Source organism: Gordionus sp. m RMFG-2023, chromosome 1 (genome assembly GCF_954871325.1).
Source record: "Gordionus sp. m RMFG-2023 chromosome 1, tfGorSpeb1-WG-v2, whole genome shotgun sequence".
NCBI lineage: Eukaryota > Metazoa > Nematomorpha > Gordioida > Chordodea > Parachordodidae > Gordionus > Gordionus sp. m RMFG-2023.
This window is the reverse complement of record NC_088775.1, coordinates 42,976,630-42,996,860: the sequence shown is the minus strand read 5'-3', so window position 1 is coordinate 42,996,860 and position 20,231 is coordinate 42,976,630. Positions and strand designations below refer to the sequence as shown.

Below are 20,231 nucleotides of genomic sequence, written 5' to 3'. Positions count from 1 at the left end.
CAAGTCTATAATATTAGATCTAGCCCAGTCTGTGGCCTCCACTGCCTGGTTTTTTTATAAGCATGTATGTAAAAAATTTCAAACTCAAAATATTAATTTTTTTCTCTATTTTATTGTTATATTTTAAATTTAAATATTCAATAATTTATTGATGATTATTTTATTCTATATTACAAAGTATAATATAAATTCCCACCTCTTGATCTTTTTAAAAACTTACTTATTTTTAAAATTCATTTTATAATTGTTAATATTTATTCAGGCAAAAAAGGAAGAATAAGAAGGAAATATAGCATTTATATTTTCTCGGATCATGGGCCTATATTTAAATGATGATGCTACCACCGGCCCGGGGGCGGCCTTGCAGAAATTTAATCTAAAACATTACCTTCAAGTCCTTTAAAAAATAAAATAAACTTTCAATCGCTGCCGCCTTTTTAGCCGCTTCCAATTCAGGCCTGATCAAATCCCAAGCATAATTCAACATAAGAACCTCATCGTTAGTTGCTCGTGGAAGGCGTTTGACGCGCGTCATTACGCGAAAATTGGATGACTTTTAATTTTTGCAGGTTCATAACAACAATAAAAATTAGTTTACGATAATTTACTATTGTAAAAATATCGTTTTCGCGTTTGCAATTAAATAATGATGGTTTACATAATTAACCTTAATTTTAACGGTAAGTAGGGAACCGGTTAGTTGACGGGACCGCAAATCGTGTGCCAAAGTCCGGCATAACTCGGCACAGATTTCATAGATTAGAGCAGAATCATGGCGGGCATCGCAGCGGGCTACTGTGCGTTCGACTCCTATACTCTTACGACGGCGGCACTCTGTTTAGTGGAATTATTTATATAAAATATTATTAGTAATATTTGAATAACCTAGGGGCCTCATCAAAAAAATATGATAAGGTAAAATTTTATGACAATTTTATATTGATATCCAAAAACTTCCATTTCTTTAAAATTGAACTTTCTATTTTAAAATATTCCCAAAAATTTCTTCTATTTTAAAAAATATGTGAGAAAATCCTAATAATCTATGAATAAACAATATTATAATCATATTATTTTTCAAATAGATTTTTTACATGGGACGCTCATATGACTTATATTTCCAAATGTGAAAGAACATTTAGCATAGAATTATTTTACTAACAATCGTTCAACCTTAGCGCTTGAGGGCAAAAAATAAAATAATTTATTGTAATCGTTTACAATTTCATCTTAATTAATCCTTATTTTGGTATCACATTTTAAAGATGCAAGTCAAGTTGGCTACTTTTATGCTACGTCTACAAATTATAAAAGTTATACATAAAGCCAGACATTGAATATGATAAAAAGTTGATTTTTTTATAATGATGGTTATTTTTATAAATATTCTGTTTACTTAATTTTTTTATAATTTTAATTTCTCTAGTACTCATAAAATTTTCGTTCCATCTTGAATCTTGATACAAATATTAGAAATTTCTTATTTTGCTAAATGTGTTTTTATTTGTACTGTGTACCAAAGGATTGAAACCTTAAACTAAAATGCATACTATTAGAATAATTTTTTTTTATTTTGCAAATAATGCGTTTTTCTTTAAAATTTCTATCAAACGGGTTGAAGCACTAAAATGTACAAACACGAACTAATTATTGATAAAAAGATACTTTTCAAATGTATCTAGATAAAAATTTATCTAGGTATCGATACATCGCCTAAAAATGAATCTAGATATAGTTACATTTTATCATGTCATAATTATGTAAGGTGTACATAAAGCGTAGTTAGGATTCTAATGTTAAAATTCAAAGTATGAAGTGATCTAAAAAAAATTATTCAATTTTTTAAGTCAATCAAAAATATTATATTCATTAAATTTTATTCAACGAAATTGTTCACTTTATCTAATACAACATTATATATGTTGTATTCAGAGTTAGGCAGGTCCTCCAGAAAAAGAATCTAGATACAGATTCTTTATAAAAAAAGATTCTTAGATATAGATACTAGTATCTTTTTAAAAATATCAAAAAGATACAAGATAAAAGATACTTGTATCTTTAACTAGAGTATCTACAAGATACTTTTAAATTATCATTACCAATTAAATAAGAATAGTTTATAAAATACAGTTTTTATTATTTATTTGTGAAGAATATAGCATACACATATAAGAATGAATATTTGCAATAATTAATAAAATATTTATTAATGAATTAATTATAATAACCAGGGAATTTAATATTAGTTTTTGCCCATTAATAGCTTAAACAGGAAAGGGAGAGTAGTATATTTAATGGGAGTTGAAAATTTGCAAATAAGAAAAAAAAATTAAATCAAATGATTTATTAGAATTTGCAGGTTATTTTCTGTGTTGTTTTAAATATAGCATATATTCGGAGTATATGGTTAAATGGCATCTCTAAAAAAAATATATTAGTTTTATTCATTATCTTTAATAAGTATTTATCATTATTTGTTTGTGATATTTATGTATTTTTTAAATTAGTTTATTTTCTAATATGACTTATTAATTCTTGCGTTTGTAATATCGTATATTTAAATATCATTTAAATCTCTTTTCAAATTTTTTTTATATAATTCTTGCAAAATCATTAATTATATATAAAAAATATGAAAATAATGTACAACATTATATTATAATTATTAAATACATAACAATTTTATTTAATGCATTTTAAATTGATTAAATTTTGTAAATAAATACTCTAATGTAATTTTACTTATATCAAAAATAAATAAAAGTAACTAATAAAGATAAATTCTACCTTATTATAATTATTTTATTAAGAGCCTTTTAAAATTATCTAATGTAAATATCAATTGTAGCTTAGATATTTCCTCTAATAAGAACTTGCTAAAATAATTATATATAAAATAAATTAGTGATGTGCCGATATTTTTTGTCGGATCAGGTCGATTTCATTCATTTTAAAATATCGGTTATCGGCCAATATTATAAAATTTGACCCGATATAAATGGGAGAGCAGTAATAATTTCTCTAATTCTTATGAGATTTTCAACAAAAAGTACCTTTTTTATACCATCTACTGTAACAAGATTGTGTAAACCATGACCCAAACATAAGTGGTGTTCATATTTAACTAATCGAACACCCTTTCTAACATTAGGCCCAGCATCTGTAACCATTTGTATTTTTTTCTTTTTTTAAATTAAATTCCTCTTCTATTTTCTCAATCTCAGTTAGAATAGTCTCACCTGTGTGTTTTTGGGTTATATATTGAGTTGCTAAGGTAAAGTAAATCATTTCAAATCATTTATTAAATGAAGTGTAAATGTAATTTAGTTTCTTCTTCTATATTGATCTGTCCACATATCCAATGTAATTGAGAAAAATTTTGGCCCTGAGTTAATTTGTTCTTGTACATATCCTTTCATTGATAGGTAAACATCATTAAGAGCAGTACGGCTTAGTGTTGTCCTGTCTAGCAAATCAGAATCATAGTTGATAACTTGATATTTCTAAAATTAAGTATTTTGAAATTTATAACAGAAAATTATTATATCTTTAATTTATATCAAACAATAAATTAGTTATTAGAACAAATTTAATATTATTTAAATCATTCATGTCTATGTGTAAATCATATTATTAGCATGGCTATGAAATTCAACTATTGTAAACCTAGTCCTCATCAGCCAATGCTATTTCAATAGAAAAAAAACAACATTCATTCCTATATTATCAATTGATTGAAAAGGTAATAAGTCAGCACAACATAATAACACATAGTTTCTTGCTAAAAGCCATTTTTTAGAAGTTTTAGAATTTGTCTGGAATTTTGGTTTGGACATAAAATATTTTTTTTAATCTTGTGATTTTGATGAAATATCTTCTTTAATATTATGATCAGAAGTCAAGTGTTTTAACAAATTTCCTGTGCTAATATTGATTTTTTGAATTCTATAGCTAGATTATATTTTACAAAACATATATTTTAATTTATTAAAGATTTTGGCTTAATATGAGGGTATAATATTTAAAAAAAATATACTGTGAAAATGACTTATTTGAATCCTCATCGTCTACAATAGCCTTTTCCAAGCAAGAATTACAATAAAATTTGTCCTAATTTATAGAAATTATTTTATTATCTCTTTTTAAATGTAAGAAACCAAAAAATTTCCAAACAAAAAAATTTTTATTTTTATTATTTACTGTTATAATACTAAAATTATTTACAGAATTATTAAATGTTGATGCATCCATTTTTAAAATATGTAAAATTATGGTAACTTTGAATGATTCAATTTTATAATGACATCAATATAATTATAATTTTAAAATTGTAGAAGGATATGGTAGAGTGAATTTTATGATGACATCAATATAATTATAATTTTAAAATTGTAGAAGGATATGGTGGAGTGAATTTTATAATAACATCAATATAATCATAATTTTAAAATTGTAGAAGATTATGGTGGAGCTATATATTCATAAAATAAATACAGAAAATTTAATGAGTGCGTGAAATATAATTTAAATATATTACTATTTAATAACTATTTTAATTTATTAATTCCTATTATATAATAAAAACATGTAGAATAAAAATTCATTAAAATCCTGATTGGCATTAATAAAATTACAAAAGTGATGTTGACCACTTATTAGAATAAAAAGGTATAAAATATGAAAAAAAATTCTGCGCCGGCCGTACGCCGCAATATGAAAATCGGCGGCGCGCTGGCGCAATTTTCATAAACGGCGGCGTTTTCGGCATACCCAAAAAAGCCGGCCGGCGCACAGGTCTAAGTATAGGTATTATTATGTTAATAATTATAAAATAAAAATGTATAATATATTTTAATATGTTTAACAAAGTTTGTCGAGGAGTTTGTTGAACCTTTAATAACTATTTTACTTGTGCAATTTTGACATTCAGCTTGTACCTTGTTCTTTTTCACATGAATTACTTTAGAAAAATTTTCCATCTAGAATTTTAAGATTCGGATTTGAATCTCCATAATTTCATCTTCACTACTATGATTGTTAAACATTCTACAAATTAAAAAATATTACATATAAAATATATCCTTCTCTTATTTAGTTTTGGTGTTGTTATTTTTAATCTATCTATCTTTATGACCTGTAAAATTTCCAACTAATTTTGGTTATCAATACAATATATTTTATTTATATAGCGGGAAAAAATAAAGAAAATAATACAAGATTTAACAAAGAAAATAAAGTTACATTTGTGATATGTAAATGTTTTAAACATGAATATTAAAAAGAATCTGTATCTGTATCTTTTTAAAGAAAATAAAAAAGATACAAGATTCTTTTTAAAATAAAGGATCTTAGATACAGATACTAATATCTTATTAAAAATGTCAATAAGATACTGAGTACAAGATACAAAAGGATCTTGTATCTTAGAAACAAGTATTCACGGTACTGCCCAACTCTGGTTGTATTCCATATTAAAACAACCAAAAAAAACTCGATTCTCAACCCGACCCTCTTCGATTTTTTTAAAAATTTGAATGTTGGTAGCATATACACTAATAAAAATGGGAAATTTTACTTTTCAAATCAACTTACTTTTTTATATATGCCCATCTATAAAAATGCCAAAATTTTAAAATACACTTCATTAAATTATAAATATCTCAAAAATAATTAAGCTAAAACAGCTCTAAAATAGTCCTTTAATATGACATAACATTTTATATAGTGAAAATCAACGAGACTACTCCCTATTATTTGTACAAAATCCTAGACTGGGACGAGTACTGGGCCAAGAGTTATTGCAACTTTAAATACTAGCTGGTATGGTTTAAATCCTATATTATACCAAATATATAGTTATTTATAAGTCAATATGCAAGAAACTAAAATCCTATAAAACCCTGACTATTTTGCGTTAATAATAAAAAGGGCTTACCATATTGTATTATATTACTAAAAAAAGTAAAACGCCTTAATTTGAAAGCACTATAAGGAAAAAATTATAAAGATTTTGGGTCATTACATGACAAATCAACCACGATTCGGCAGACCCAATTCGATTTTTTTAAAATTTGGTAAGCAAAGAAAGGTTAGTGTAGTTAAGAAATAGCCAAAATTTTAGCCTCGTATCATTTATATTTTTGGAGATATTAGGATTCAAAGTGGCAAAAAAGACGTATTTTTACCATTATCTGCCTTCATTCAATTAAGCATATCTTAAAAACTACATAATTGTAAATAACAAATTTAATATCAAAATTACGTACAAAGATTCTACTTTAAGATAAAAAAAATTTTTTTCCAATTTCCGGTCATTTTATTTAATATATAATGACTAAAAACAATTTTTTGGAAATAATACGACCTTCAATTTTTTTAAAAAATTTAGTAGACATTATTAAACTCTTCCTTTATATTTATAAAAAAAAATTAATCTGGGACGCGGCCATCTTCATTCTCAAAATCGATAAAAAGGTTAAAAAAGTGTATAAATATTGTCCCGAAAGGGGGCGTCTTTGTATAAAATTATATATTAATCGGTTTTTAATGGTTTTTCTTGGACTATTTGATATAATTTAAAGGATTCATCTTGTAAGTGAAAATAACAATAAATGGGGCTTTCATTCAATTATAGCAATTGTCTATCGATAAAAGAAATTCAATAAAAAGACTGGGATGCTCCTCTGATCGCCCGTTCCGTTGAATATCAATCCCAATAATTTGGTAAATGCAAACTCTGGCTACCAATGGTTGGAAGCCATCCCCAGCGCCAATCTTGGCCTCCTCGTGACTGGCGAACAGCTACGTATATCTATAGCCCGCCACCTCGACTGTAATGTCGTAGTTCCCTCCATCTGCATCGACTGTGGTCAGCCCATTGAATCGAAGGCTTACCATCCCTTGCACTGCAAGTTCGCCCGTGGACGACAACCTCGTCATAAATCTATTAATAACATTTTACTAGCCGCCCTCAAAAAAGTTAATATCCCATCTACCCTCGAACCAGTGGGTCTTTCAAACGAATACGCCATATGCCCAGATGGTATTTCTCTCATACCCTGGTCTAATGGTCTTCCGCTAACATGGGATTACACTTGCGTTGATTTTGCAGCCAAGTCTAACCTCTCATTTTCTGCTATCGAAAAGGCAGAAATTTTTTAAAAAAATACGCTGGCCTCGCTAACACTATGTTCATTCCTATCTTTACCAATACCCTAGGCATGTTTGGAAACGAGGCTCTCAATTTCATTAAAATCATAGGAAAAAAAATGATAGATCTCAGGGGACCCCAATGAAGGATTTTACCTTCGCCAGCAGATTTCCCTGGAAATTTGCCGGTCTAATTTTTTAAGTATTCACTCTTCTCTTGGATGATATATACCCCCCTTTTTTTTAAATATATATTTTTTTTATAGTCCTTTTTAATGTCTTCATAGATTATATACATATTATATATTTATTTTTTTTATATTTAATCTTTAATATATCCATTTTAATATATATTTTTTTAATCCTCTGTAATTTAATGATTATGAATAAATAATAAAGTTTTATCTCTCAAAAAAAAAAAATTATTACTATTTATAATTTATTATAAAATTTTTTGCCCATAAAATAATATATTTAATGAATATTAATAAAATATGTTCAATTAAGTTTCGAGTTCTTGAATATATGAATCAGAATCTTGTGCATTTCATATATGGCGCCCTAAATATTAAAAAAATTGATATAATTTAAATTTAAAAATCTAATAGACAACTCACTTTTAAAAGATTCTAATTTTTCAGTAGCGCATTTACTTTCTTGTGACAACAATGTATAACTACGGCCAGTAGCAGTTAACAGTGAAACTAATGTTAAGATATGACATTTGGGCAAGTAAAGAGTGTCGTCTATACTTGGAAATGTAAAGAATTAGAAGGTCCGGATGGGTTAAAAACTTTATATATATTTCTTCCTGCTTTTAATTTTTCACTAAAACAAAGCTAACCACCAATTAGAATCATAAGGATACGTTAGGTATCCTGATATTTCTTCAATAATTATACTTTCATCATTATATGATAACTATTCTATAGTACTTTCTATTGAATTGGAATACATTTTACTTTTAAATTGATGTAGATCTGTTGGAATTAAGGTGTGTATTTTGTGTGTTCCAGGTATAGATCTAGTTTTTGAAAATCTTTCCTGAGTAATAGATCTTCGTAATCATAATTTATTTTGGTCATTTATTCAAAATATATGACATTAATATTTTCTTTATTTAACTTGTACAATTCATATGTGGTTATTTACTTTGAGTAAGGCCTTGTAAACTAGCTCTAGCGGCTAATCTTATAACAGTGCCCACAAACACTTTTCCCGTGTGCTATAGCAGAAAAATGCCATTTCGCCTGTACCTCGAAATCCATCTCATAATGGCAAATATTAATAAAATTTTTACGATTTTTATCATCGGAAAAATAAAAATTTTTATTTAGCCTACAAATTTTATTAATTAAAAAATTTAACAATGTTTTTTTGAAATTATGTACTGCTATTGGATTGTGTTGCAAAGATTCGGATATCATTACATAATTTAGGCAACAATTATTGGCAAAATTATCTTTATAATATATAACAAAAGGGTGAGCAGTGGATTGAGCCCTATTCCAATGATAATTTTGTACTTCATCCTGAAGTATAAAGCTATAGTTTTCTTAAAAATCACATAAAATTAAATATTGGTCTTCATCTAAGTTCAATTTTAGATTGTATTGATACAACGATTGTTGCGTTGTAATAAAAAAATGGATAAAGATTCCATTTTTTCAAAAAAGGCATTGATAAATTCACCTACTGGTTTGGTTATTGTTTCAAGAGTGGTTCTATCTACGGATAGCCATTGTTTGTATGTTATAAATTCGATGTCCTTAGAATGAAACAATATTTCTATTTAATCTCGTAAATGTGTTAACCCTGGACAATTATCACATTTGCCCATATAAACTGGCTGGTTGAGGCGAATTACAAATTATTAAGTGTAAAATATGTTTGTATGTTTTAAATGGCAACATATCATTGGTTAAATTTGATCCAATGATCATTAATTTAAAATTTTGGTGGTAGCTGCAATCACATACATGTGTACCACTACCTCCAACGAGTTACAATTTTTGGGCGAATGCTTGCAAATTTCGAAAAACCTTAACATCAGACCTCATTTCTTTAAAAAATATATGAATTTCTTTCAAATAATCTAAAATTGATCTCTTATGTATGGTATTCTTTTTTCCGTCTTTAGACAAAATCGAAATGCAATCTTTCTTGCCTGGCATGATTCTGCTTATTTCGTCCATACAATAAAATTCTTGTACAATTTTAACTGTATATTAGTCTATAGTTTTTCCAGGCTTGGGGTTAGGTGTTGATAGAAATCAAAATACCAATAAATTAATTAAAAAATGAATTAATATAGTGAGCATGTATTATTGAATGATTAATCAATTTAAAATTTTTATTTATTTTATTGATTGAAACACTTATTTATTGTGTTTCTAATTTAGTAGGCTATGCCGATTTTAGAAAATCCGATCCAATATTTATATTGTTTTGGGTTATTTATGATAATACTTTTATTTTGTATATAATTTCATAATAATAATAAATTAATATTTGCAATATTTTAAAAATATCAAATTATTTTAAAAAATTGAGTAGAGAAAATTTTGATATTATTTTTTGGCGTCTATGAAATGCACAAGATTCTGATTCATATATTCAAGAACTATAAACTTGGTTAAATATATTTTATTAATATTCATTAAATATATGCTATATGGGCAAAATTTTTATAATAAATTATAAATAAAGTAATAAATTGAATTTCTTTTATCGATATACAATTTCACTTATTGTTATTTTCACTTACAAGATGAATAATCCTTTAAATTTTATCAAATAGTCCAAGAAAAACAATTAAAAACTGATTAATATATAATTTTATACAAAGACGCCCCCTTTCGGGAAAATATTTATACACATTTCTAAGCATTTTATCGATTTTGAGAATGAAAATGGCTGCGTCCCAAACCAATTTTTTTATATAAATATAAAGGAAGAGTTTAATAATGTCTACTAAATTTTTTAAAAAAATTGAAGGTCGTATTATTTCCAAAAAATCGTTTTTAGTCCTTATATATTAAATAAAATACCGGAAATTGGTAAAAAAAATAAAAAAATTTTTTTATCTAAAAGTAGAATCTTTGTACGTAATTTTGATATTAAATTCGTTATTTACAATTATGTAGTTTTTAAGATATGGTGAATTCCATATCAAATCAACCAAAAAAAGTCGATTCTCAACCTGACCCCCTTCAATTTTTCTTAAATTTTGCATAATGGTAGTATATACTATAACTAAGAAAAAAATGAAATTTTACCTCCCAACAAGGTTTACTCGCTAAGATGTGGGCGTTTAAAGCGCAGAAAAATAGTACATTTTTGACAAAATGTGCCTCATTTATTTTCAAATATCTCGAGAAATAATTAAGTTAGAAAAATAATTTAAATTTTATTATGTAGCTTAATAATAGTTCTTTAATATGACATAAAAATAAATATGATATAAATTTGATGAATGTCCAAAACCGGATGTATAATACCGGAAATGGCCATAGAAAAAAAAGGTATTTTTTTTTCAAATTTTTTTTTCTGTAGATAGATATAACACTTCTTTATATTTGTACCAAATCCTAGCCTGGGATGAAAAAGGGTCTAAAAGTTATGACTCTTTATGCTTAAATTGATCAAAAATATCTTCATTTAATGAATACTTATGAAATAATGTTTTTTTAAAAATTATGTCTAAATGATAGGCCCTAACTTTTTTTTATTTTTAATTGTTAACATATTGTGACTGAAAAATTACTTAACAAAATAATTCTAAACCAATTTATAACTTTATTTTTCTGAAATGCATAATTACATATAATATAATAATTCATAATTATGTTTACAATATATCATATATTAAATTATCTAAAGAATTGCATAATTACATACAATATAATAATTCATAATTATGTTTACAATATATCATATATTAAATTATCTAAAGAATTGGAATAAATTTTGACTTTAATTTTATTTTCGTCAAGGGGAATATAAGCATGGTATTTTTGTGTTCCCGGAATTCTTTTTGTTCTCAAAAATCTGCTTTCTAGATGATTTTCCATATTATTGTATTCATTATTGCTTACAAAAATGTAATTTACTCCATGTATATTATTTGTTGCAAAGTCGAATAAATCCATAGGTGTCAAAATATGGTTTTGATATGGCCGTTGCAAACTAGCTCGACCTGCTAGCCGTTTTTTAATACTTCCTAAACTGTCGCACGGACTTTTTCCATGAGCTGTAGCAAAAAAATGCCACTCGGCCTTTATACCAAAATCACATTCATGATTTTAGAGATTTATGAAATTTTTTTTATTTTTATATTGGGTTACGGCCCCATCAGAAAGATAATAAATTTTGGTCAATGTATCAAATCTTTCTTTTAAAAATAAGATCATTTTAGTTTAAAATAAATAAAAGGCACAGGCATTGTGCTTTAAGCAATCTGATATCACCACTAAACTTATATGTTTTATAGTGTTGTCCTGACTATAATAAAAGATAAAAGAGTGAATAGTGGACTGATTATTTGTCCAATGAAATCCCTGTGCATGGTCTTGCACTTTTTCCCAATAATATATTATGATTTTATTATTTTTTTAGTTTCTTTTTCCCAATAATATAATAATTTTATTATTTTTTCCGTTTAAGAATACTATTTTCGATTCGGAGAATTCATTTTTCTTTAATATAAATGAAAATTGATTATGATTTAAAGATGAAGTAAAAGTTATAGAGCTTACACATTAGGGGTTACGAAAACTACAATATGAATGTGAATTTATCAATTAAATATGATGATATTTGTTGAATTTTAATTATGATAGATTGTTTTATGGTAATAAATAAAAAAAAGTAAGGGCATATCATTTAGACATAATTTTTAAATAAACTTTATTTCATAAGTATTCATTAAATGAAGATATTTTTGATCAATTTAAGCCATATAAAGAGTCATAATTCCTAGACCCTTTTTCATCCCAGGCTAGGATTTGGCACAAATATAAAGCAGTGTTATATCTATCTACAGAAAAAAAATTTTGAAAAAAAAAATACCTTTTTTTCTATGGCCATTTCCGGTTTTGGACATTCATCATATTATATCATATTTATTTTTATGTCATATTAAAGAACTATTATTAAGCTACATAATAAAATTTAAATTATTTTTCTAACTTAATTATTTCTCGAGATATTTGAAAATAAATGAGGCACTTTTTGTCAAAAATGTACCATTTTTCCGCGCTTTAAACGCCCATATCTTAGCGGGTAAGCCTTTTTGGGAGGTAAAATTTCATTTTTTTCTTAGTTATAGTATATACTACCAGTATGCAAAATTTAAAAAAAATTGAAAGGGGTCGGGTTGAAACCTTGGTTGATTTGATATGGAATTCACCATATGCTTAATTGAATGAAGGCAGATAATGGTAAAAATACGTCATTTTTGCCACTTTGAACCCTAATATCTTTAAAAATATAAATGTTAGGAGGCTAAAATTTTGGCTATTTCTTAGTTACATTGACCTTTCTTTGCTTACCTAATTTTAAAAAAATCGAAAGGGGTCGGCCGAAAATCTCATTTTTTTGCTCACTTGATGTGGAATGACCCTTTTGTAAAGAGTTAATAAAGTAACAACTAAGATAATTAAAAGTAAGTCAACCCTCAATAATCTCTTCACTACTTATTACTATAATAGTTAAAGCAATCATGGGCACTAATAAAACAAGGAAAACATTGGCATAGATTCTAGAATTAGCGCTTACAAGTTCAGCTAACTTTTTAAAAAGGTTATAAAGAATAACCACGGAAAATTCAAAAATATCTATCAGATTAATTTTACATAAGCAGGACCCGGCCGAAGGCCGAGAAAATGATGGTTTGGGGGGAAATCCCAAAAATAAATTTGCAATCCCCAGCCCTTAGATATATCTTCGCTATTTCTATAAGTATTTTACTTTTATTACTATAATTAAAATTGATCCAATTGTAAAAAATATGCTCATCTATATAAATAATATTTAATCGAAACTTCATCTTATCTAGCCAAAAATTCCGGTAATAATATATAACACTAAAAAGACATTATATCTTTTTCGATCACCCTAAATTTTTGAAAGAGGAATAATAAATATTCTGAACAATAAATTTAGCTTTAAAAAAAATCAAAATGGCGCATTGATTACTTTTTAAAAAACAAAAAATTAATATCTTATGTTTTTTGTCCAAATAATATAATATAATTAATTATTATAATTTAATTTACCTGAGTCATCATCGGAATCGTCATCGCTACCTGCCTCGCTGTGTCCGCCGATAAAAACGGAAAGAATGAAGCGGCAAAAAATATCAGAATAGAGGAGTCCTATTTTGTCTCTCAGAGTCCAAATATCACCGCAGGTGTTTACGTTTATGGATTTCAAAAGTGCCGATGTTACCTTACCTATGCCGTTTATCTAAAATAGTAGATGGGAAAGGAAGGTCGACAAATTTATTTTATTAGATTGCATTTTTGCCGCTCGTGTAATATATTTCAAAAATTTTAAAAACTTGAACATCGAGTTCTCCGTCAATTTCTAATAAGTGATGGTAAATTTCTAAACTGGTTTAACTGATGAAAATCAGATTGTGATTTATAACAACCAAATGAATAAATATATGAAGAAAAAGGGTATCCTGCATTAGAATCACTTTTACCCGAATGCTTACCTTATTTATCGGAGTATTTTTTATGAATGTTTCGATTTGATTTCTATCGCTCTCGAGGATGAACTGTCCACAAGGTTTATTGATATCGGTGCAAATTTTGGCCAACAATGGAGTTGGGGCTATGCCTTAAATATATAAATGAGTAATTAAAAAAATATGTTCATTTATATAAAATATAGGCGTAAATAATAATAAATGACTGTTAGGGAGTAACTCATTTGGAGATATTTCGAACACTCATTTTTAGTATAGTTGCCAGCGATTCTGTAGAATATTCATTTAAAAAATTCCTCACTCATATTTCTTCGCAACAAGCTTAATCTAATTTAAATGATTGGGACTTATCTAATAATATTGAACTTTAGAGAGAACTAGGCGCTTGTAGTGATCAAGCTATGGGTTTCGACACTTAATATATTATAATTTCTTGCCGTGAAAGCGAGATCATCAAACATGTGTAATCATTTCAAATATAAAACACAACATTTGTGCATTTTATCTATTTCAAAATTTATTCTATTTTTGAAAGAAAGATGTGCTTAATTTCAAATTTTTGTTATTTATTCCGATGAAGCTGTGGATCAGTATAAAAACTAAAAAAAATTTATTACCTCTACATCCATGAAAATAATTTTGGAATCAAGGCTGAATGCCATTTCTCAAAATTGCACATGGAAAAACTCCTTGAATTGGTTTAAGAGGCAATACTACGAAATTAGCGCCAAAGTAAGCCTGCAAGCCCTTAGAAAACCAATTACTAATCCCTATGTAGGGTTGGCAAATAAAAATCAATATTTTTAAAATATTATATTTACTAAATTTGATCCAAATTGTTTGTGTTTTAACTAGTTTATAATTATTATGTTTTGTTCTAGTGATATGATTTTCTTATATTACCATTTATATTTTTGTTTTCTTTGTTCATTTAGAAGTGATGTGTTTTTCTCATATTATCATTTATATTTTTGTTTTCTTTGTTCATTTAGAAGTGATGTGTTTTTCTCATATTATCATTTATATTTTTCTTTGTTCATATATACCGAGCCTTTTTTGATTTCATCTTCAAAACTGGTTCTAGCCGGTTTTCGAGATGGACCAGGACATTAAATTAATATTCTTTTTTTATTATTGTTTGATTGAAAAAGGGGTTTATATAAGGACCACGAAAAATGAATTGTGATGATTAAATATTTGATTTTTTTTCTTTTGCTGTTACTGTGTGACAAGAAAAATGGGAGAAGAAAATAAAAATAAGTTTTGGTGCAGAATTTGACGCTGAGTTCGAATCCGTTTTATAAATTTTCCCTATACGTCAAATTTTAAAAATATTATTATAAAGACAACTTTTCGAAATCTCAAAAATGGTAAATTTTAGGTCTTTATACGGATATATTTTAAAAAGTATCGAATAAAAATCCCTGAAAATTGGTGATAATGTTAAACTTATATTTCTTTATAAATTTACTAATTTCTATAATTTTTTATCGATTGGTTTTTGGGAAAAATGGTAAAGAATTTCGTTTTGGGGGTCTTAAGTTTTCAATTTAAATTACTATCAAAATTCTTAACTTTAGAAGATAAATTTTATATAATTTTGCTTCAAATATGCTCAAAATTATATATTAATTCAAATTATGTTTCAAAAGTACTCTATGCCATGAAAATTCAACCAGAATCTATAAATTAAAAAAGTCGGTACAAATATTTTGGAACTTTTTAATTTGTACACTTTTATTGAATTTTCACTGCATAAATCATTTTTAAAGCAAAATTAAGGTAATATTTATCTTTTTTAGTTGTATTTAGTAATATTTTATGCATTTATGATCAATTTATACCAAAATCAGATATCTGTACCCACTTTTTTAGTTTGTACTCTTTTTGAATTGAGCATTTTTGAAGCAAAATTCATTTAAAATGCAATAATTGGTAATTTTTTCATATTTTTTATTAATATTTATCTTTTTTAGATGTATTTAAGAATATTTGTTTTTTTAATCAATTTATATCAAAATATATGATTTTCCAATGGAGTACCTTGAACCCGTAGTATGGGCAATAAATAATAATGCCAAATAACGAGTAGGAAGAAAGGAGAAGAATTATTTTTTTTCGCGCTTAATTTTTCATAAACATTTAATTTCTTTCATTAATTTTTTTTTAAAATTGGATTTTAAATATTATTCAAATTCCCTCCTTATATAATATTCTACAAAAAATTAATGCCGAGGTCCCCTTGTTTAAAGTGTGTCTCTAAATTTTGTTACATCTGTGCGGGCTATATATTGCCCGCACAAAAATGTCCAATTTCTCCAATCAATCAAAGGATTTATGAAATTTATTACAATATTCCACTCTGCGATTTGGATAAACCATTTGCCCCTAATTACATATGTAAAACATGTTATAATTCTTTTAATTCATGGGTAAATGGAAAACGGTCATATTTGCCTTATTCAAAACCTGCATATGGCACGTAGCAAGAAATCATTTGTGGGATTGTTATTTTTGCTCGATTAGTACATTTGGGTTTAACAAAAATAATAAGAAGAAAATTTGTTATCCTGAAATTTCGTTGGTTGTTTATCCGGTAAAATATAATAAATAAATATATTAAATGTAAGCTATATTAAAAAAGATTTTATAAATAAAGGTAAATTTAAAAAATTTAGGTTGTTTAAAAATTGAGTAAGGATTTTATAAAAAAAAATGTATAATAATAATAAGGAAGGTTTGCTGCAAAAATTAAGATATTTTTTTAGTTGTAGGGATAATTAGAACCGAAGTTATAAACCTTCAAAAAGTATTAAAAATGACCTTTTTGGCCACTTTAACCAAAAATAAATAAAAAACCTGACGTGCTAGAAAAAAACTGACAGCGGGATTTAGAATATGCATAAAAAACTGTCTTAAAACATGTTTATTTTATTTTCTCCCAAAAAATCAAGTCGAAATTTGTCACACAGTGTTACCAATTAAAATAAATACGTGTTTCATTAATTTCTCGACTTGAATGACAAAAATGATGTCCAAATCCGGTCCCCAACATCGACAGTGTTGGACAGACGGGTTCCACCGTCGGGCAGGGATAGATACTGTCCGTGTTCGGGGGTCCGAGATGGTCGATGTTGGGGACAGGATTTGGACATCATTTTTGTCATTCACAGGTAAGTCGAGAAATACAGGTATTTATTTTAATTGGTAATTAAACAGTATAATATTATAAACAGCAAAAGAAAAAAATCAAATATTTAATCATCACAATTCATTTTTCGAGGTCTTTATATAGACCCGTTTTTCAATCAAACAATAATAAAATAGAATATTAATTTAATATGAAATCAAAACAGGCTCGGCATACATGAACAAAGAAAAATATAAATGATAATATGAAAAAAACACATCACTTCTAAATGAACTAAGAAAAAAATAATATAAATGGTAATATAAGAAAAACATATCACTAGAACAAAACATAATAATAATTATAATACTAGTTATAACACAACACTCCTCCCCGCTTAACTTCTACTACCGCCGCACCGTCGGATCAGGGCAGATTGCAGGCCTAAATAAAAATTCATTTTACAACGCAAAAAAGAAAGAACGGCATACGCCGTACTGCTGAATTAGTGTGGTGTTCAGTACTAAGTTCACTACCTTAGGCATACAAAAACATCTAACAAAATAAACGGTGTCAGGGCGAATTTTAATCCTAAGTTAATTTAATTAAGCACATAATCAATAACCAAAAAAATAAAATAATAATAACGGCATATGCCGTACAGCTGAATTAGAGCGGTGTTTATCCTAAGTTCATTTACTTAGACACATAAAAACATCTAACAAATGTCAGGGCGGATTTTAATCCTACTAAGATAAAAAACTCGGGGAGGGTGGGGAAGAAGGTATATAAAAAAAAGGTAAAGTATATAAAAAAACAAAGGGGGAAAAAGGGGGTTATAATGGGATAAAAAAACGGTGTTTTGTTGGACTTCTATTCTCCTCCCCGCTTAAATCCTGCTATCCAGGGGAAGGTTTCCAATGGTCTTGCGAGTTCCCTCTCGTAGATTTTTGAGTATGCTCGTTTGGAGTCGCTACGGTTTGCCCTTGGATCAGGAGAGTAGATTGGTAGGATGTTGCAGGGAAACTGTTATATGTTTGTCTAAGTGGGCAAGCGATTTGGTAATGTCCACGGTTACCACAATTGTAACAAGTGGTATTATTATTACGTTGCATATTCCGGTGTTGTAGGTATTGCGTATTGTTATACCTTTCGGTTATATGGTTAAGGCCATTGTGAGTTTGGTTCCATGAATTGTTTTGGCTCAGAGATTCCGCTATCTCCCAAGTTTGGGCTATTTTTAACTTTCCCTTAAACGTTAAATCATCCGACGTAATTACTCGGCAATTCCAGATGATTGAATTCTGGCTCCGAACTAGGATGACATGAATAGATCCCAGCTGGGCCTAGGTTGCATTGTGTGGCTAACGTAATCAAGGCATTTTCATATTCGGTAATGGTTTCCCCATCTTGTTTTATACGATGGCGAAATTTATCAATTGCTAGTTTTTGGTTACCATTATTGTTGCCTAGAATAACCTTGATATCTTGCATTGATAGCTCCGTCATAGATTTTGGTGCATAGGCCAATTTTATTTTAGTATACAAACAGTGACCATAAGAAGATAAGAATACTGCTAAAAGATTTTCATCAGTCTGGTTACGGTTGATGAGCATAAACCGTTCAAGGTATTGGTTAGTGGCCTCCTATCGAGCCTGTTTTGATTTCATCTCGAAAACTGGTTTCTGGTTACTGTTTGTATACAAAAATAAAATTGGCCTATGCACCAAAATCCATGACGGAGCTATCAATGCAAGATATCAAGGTTATTCTAGGCAACAATAATGGTAACCAAGGAGTAGCAATTGATAAACTTCGCCATCGTATACAACAGGATGGAGAAACCATAGCCGAATATGATAAAGCTTTGATTTCGTTAGCCACACAATGCAACCTAGGCCCCAGCTGGGATCTATTCATGTCATCCCAATTCGGAGCCGGAATTCAATCATTTGGAATTGCCGAGTAATTACGTCGGATGATTTAACATTTAAGGGAAAGTTAAAAATAGCCCAAACTTGGGAGATAACGGAATCTCTGAGCCAAAACAATTCATGGAACCAAACTCACAATAGCCTTAACCATATAACCGAAAGGTATAACAATACACAATACCTACAACACCAGAATATGCAACGTAATAATAATCCCACTTGTTACAAGTGTGGTAACCCTGGACATTACCAAATCGCCTGCCCACTTAGACAAACATACAACAAAAATACTATAAGAAAAGACAAAGGCTTCAATTATTTTAGAATTAAACAATTTTTATATGAAAAATACCACTCATTATTAATTTGATAAAAAACATTTGATTTATTTATATTTCATTGTTTCAATTTTAGACATAATTGTTAATTGTATAATTCTAATCTCAATGTAGTGAAAAATTATTTAATAGTTTAACGGCTGTGAACCCTCCTTCTAAAAAAAGATTCTGGTATAACCAAACATTTTAAAAATGATTAATTGCTTATTTGATATGTGTAAATTGATCTTCAGAAAAAAAGATTAATTAAACCATATTTATCATTATATAATTGAAGAATTAGCCTCTATCAGCAGAAAAGGGGAGAGTAATTATGGGACATACCTAACAATTACTACAAAATTAATAATATGATTATTTTAAATTAAGGGTATTAACGAATATTTTAAATTTTAATAATGCATCAGGACACTCAATTGTGAAATGATAGTAGCTAAAATTAAAAATTATAAAACCACCATTATTTATTAGTCAAAAAAAAATGAAATTATAAATTTGGTTTAACAGTTTTATTTGAAAATATTCATAATAGTATTCATTTTAGAAGATGAATGATTTTCTTTCCGACGCATTGATATCGATTAGTTAAATTTTTTAAAAACAGTTTTTACATATCGAATTTTTAATTGAAAGTAAGATTTTCATCTGATCAATATATATTTTTCTCTCCTAAGGCATATTAACTTTTTACTTACAAAAATAAGATAAAGGTAAAATAAAATTATGATGGATATTTTTAAATCTAAATCTGTAACTTCTCTAATAAAAATATTAGTATTTGGTTTAAATCGCGATTTAAATTTAAAAATCGGGATTCAAATAATAATCACAAATTTTGTTAGTTATCCTTATGGATTTATTTAATTATGAATTAATTATATTTCAATGTTGAATATTTAAGTTTTGAACACTTTGAAAGCAAAACAAATTCCCGGAACATAAAAATTTCATGCTTTATTTCCAT

The 20,231-nt window shown here is 27.3% G+C and overlaps 1 protein-coding gene across 4 annotated transcripts in view; it reads right to left on the bottom strand.

The window, feature by feature from the left end:
- LOC135923594 (DNA polymerase kappa-like) overlaps positions 1-20,231 on the bottom strand; it is a 72,493-nt gene that overhangs the window by 39,943 nt on the left and 12,319 nt on the right. For all 4 annotated transcript variants that reach the window (XR_010571264.1, XM_065458664.1, XM_065458545.1 and 1 more), the window contains exons 7-10: positions 13,871-13,995; positions 13,428-13,617; positions 668-834; positions 418-553 (exon numbers count right to left, since the gene is read on the bottom strand). Coding sequence is in view for 3 of the 4 variants with exons in the window: in XM_065458664.1 (XP_065314736.1) it covers positions 418-553; positions 668-834; positions 13,428-13,617; positions 13,871-13,995 (618 nt within the window). In the remaining variant the exon portion in view is untranslated. The remainder of the gene's footprint in view (positions 1-417; positions 554-667; positions 835-13,427; positions 13,618-13,870; positions 13,996-20,231) is intronic.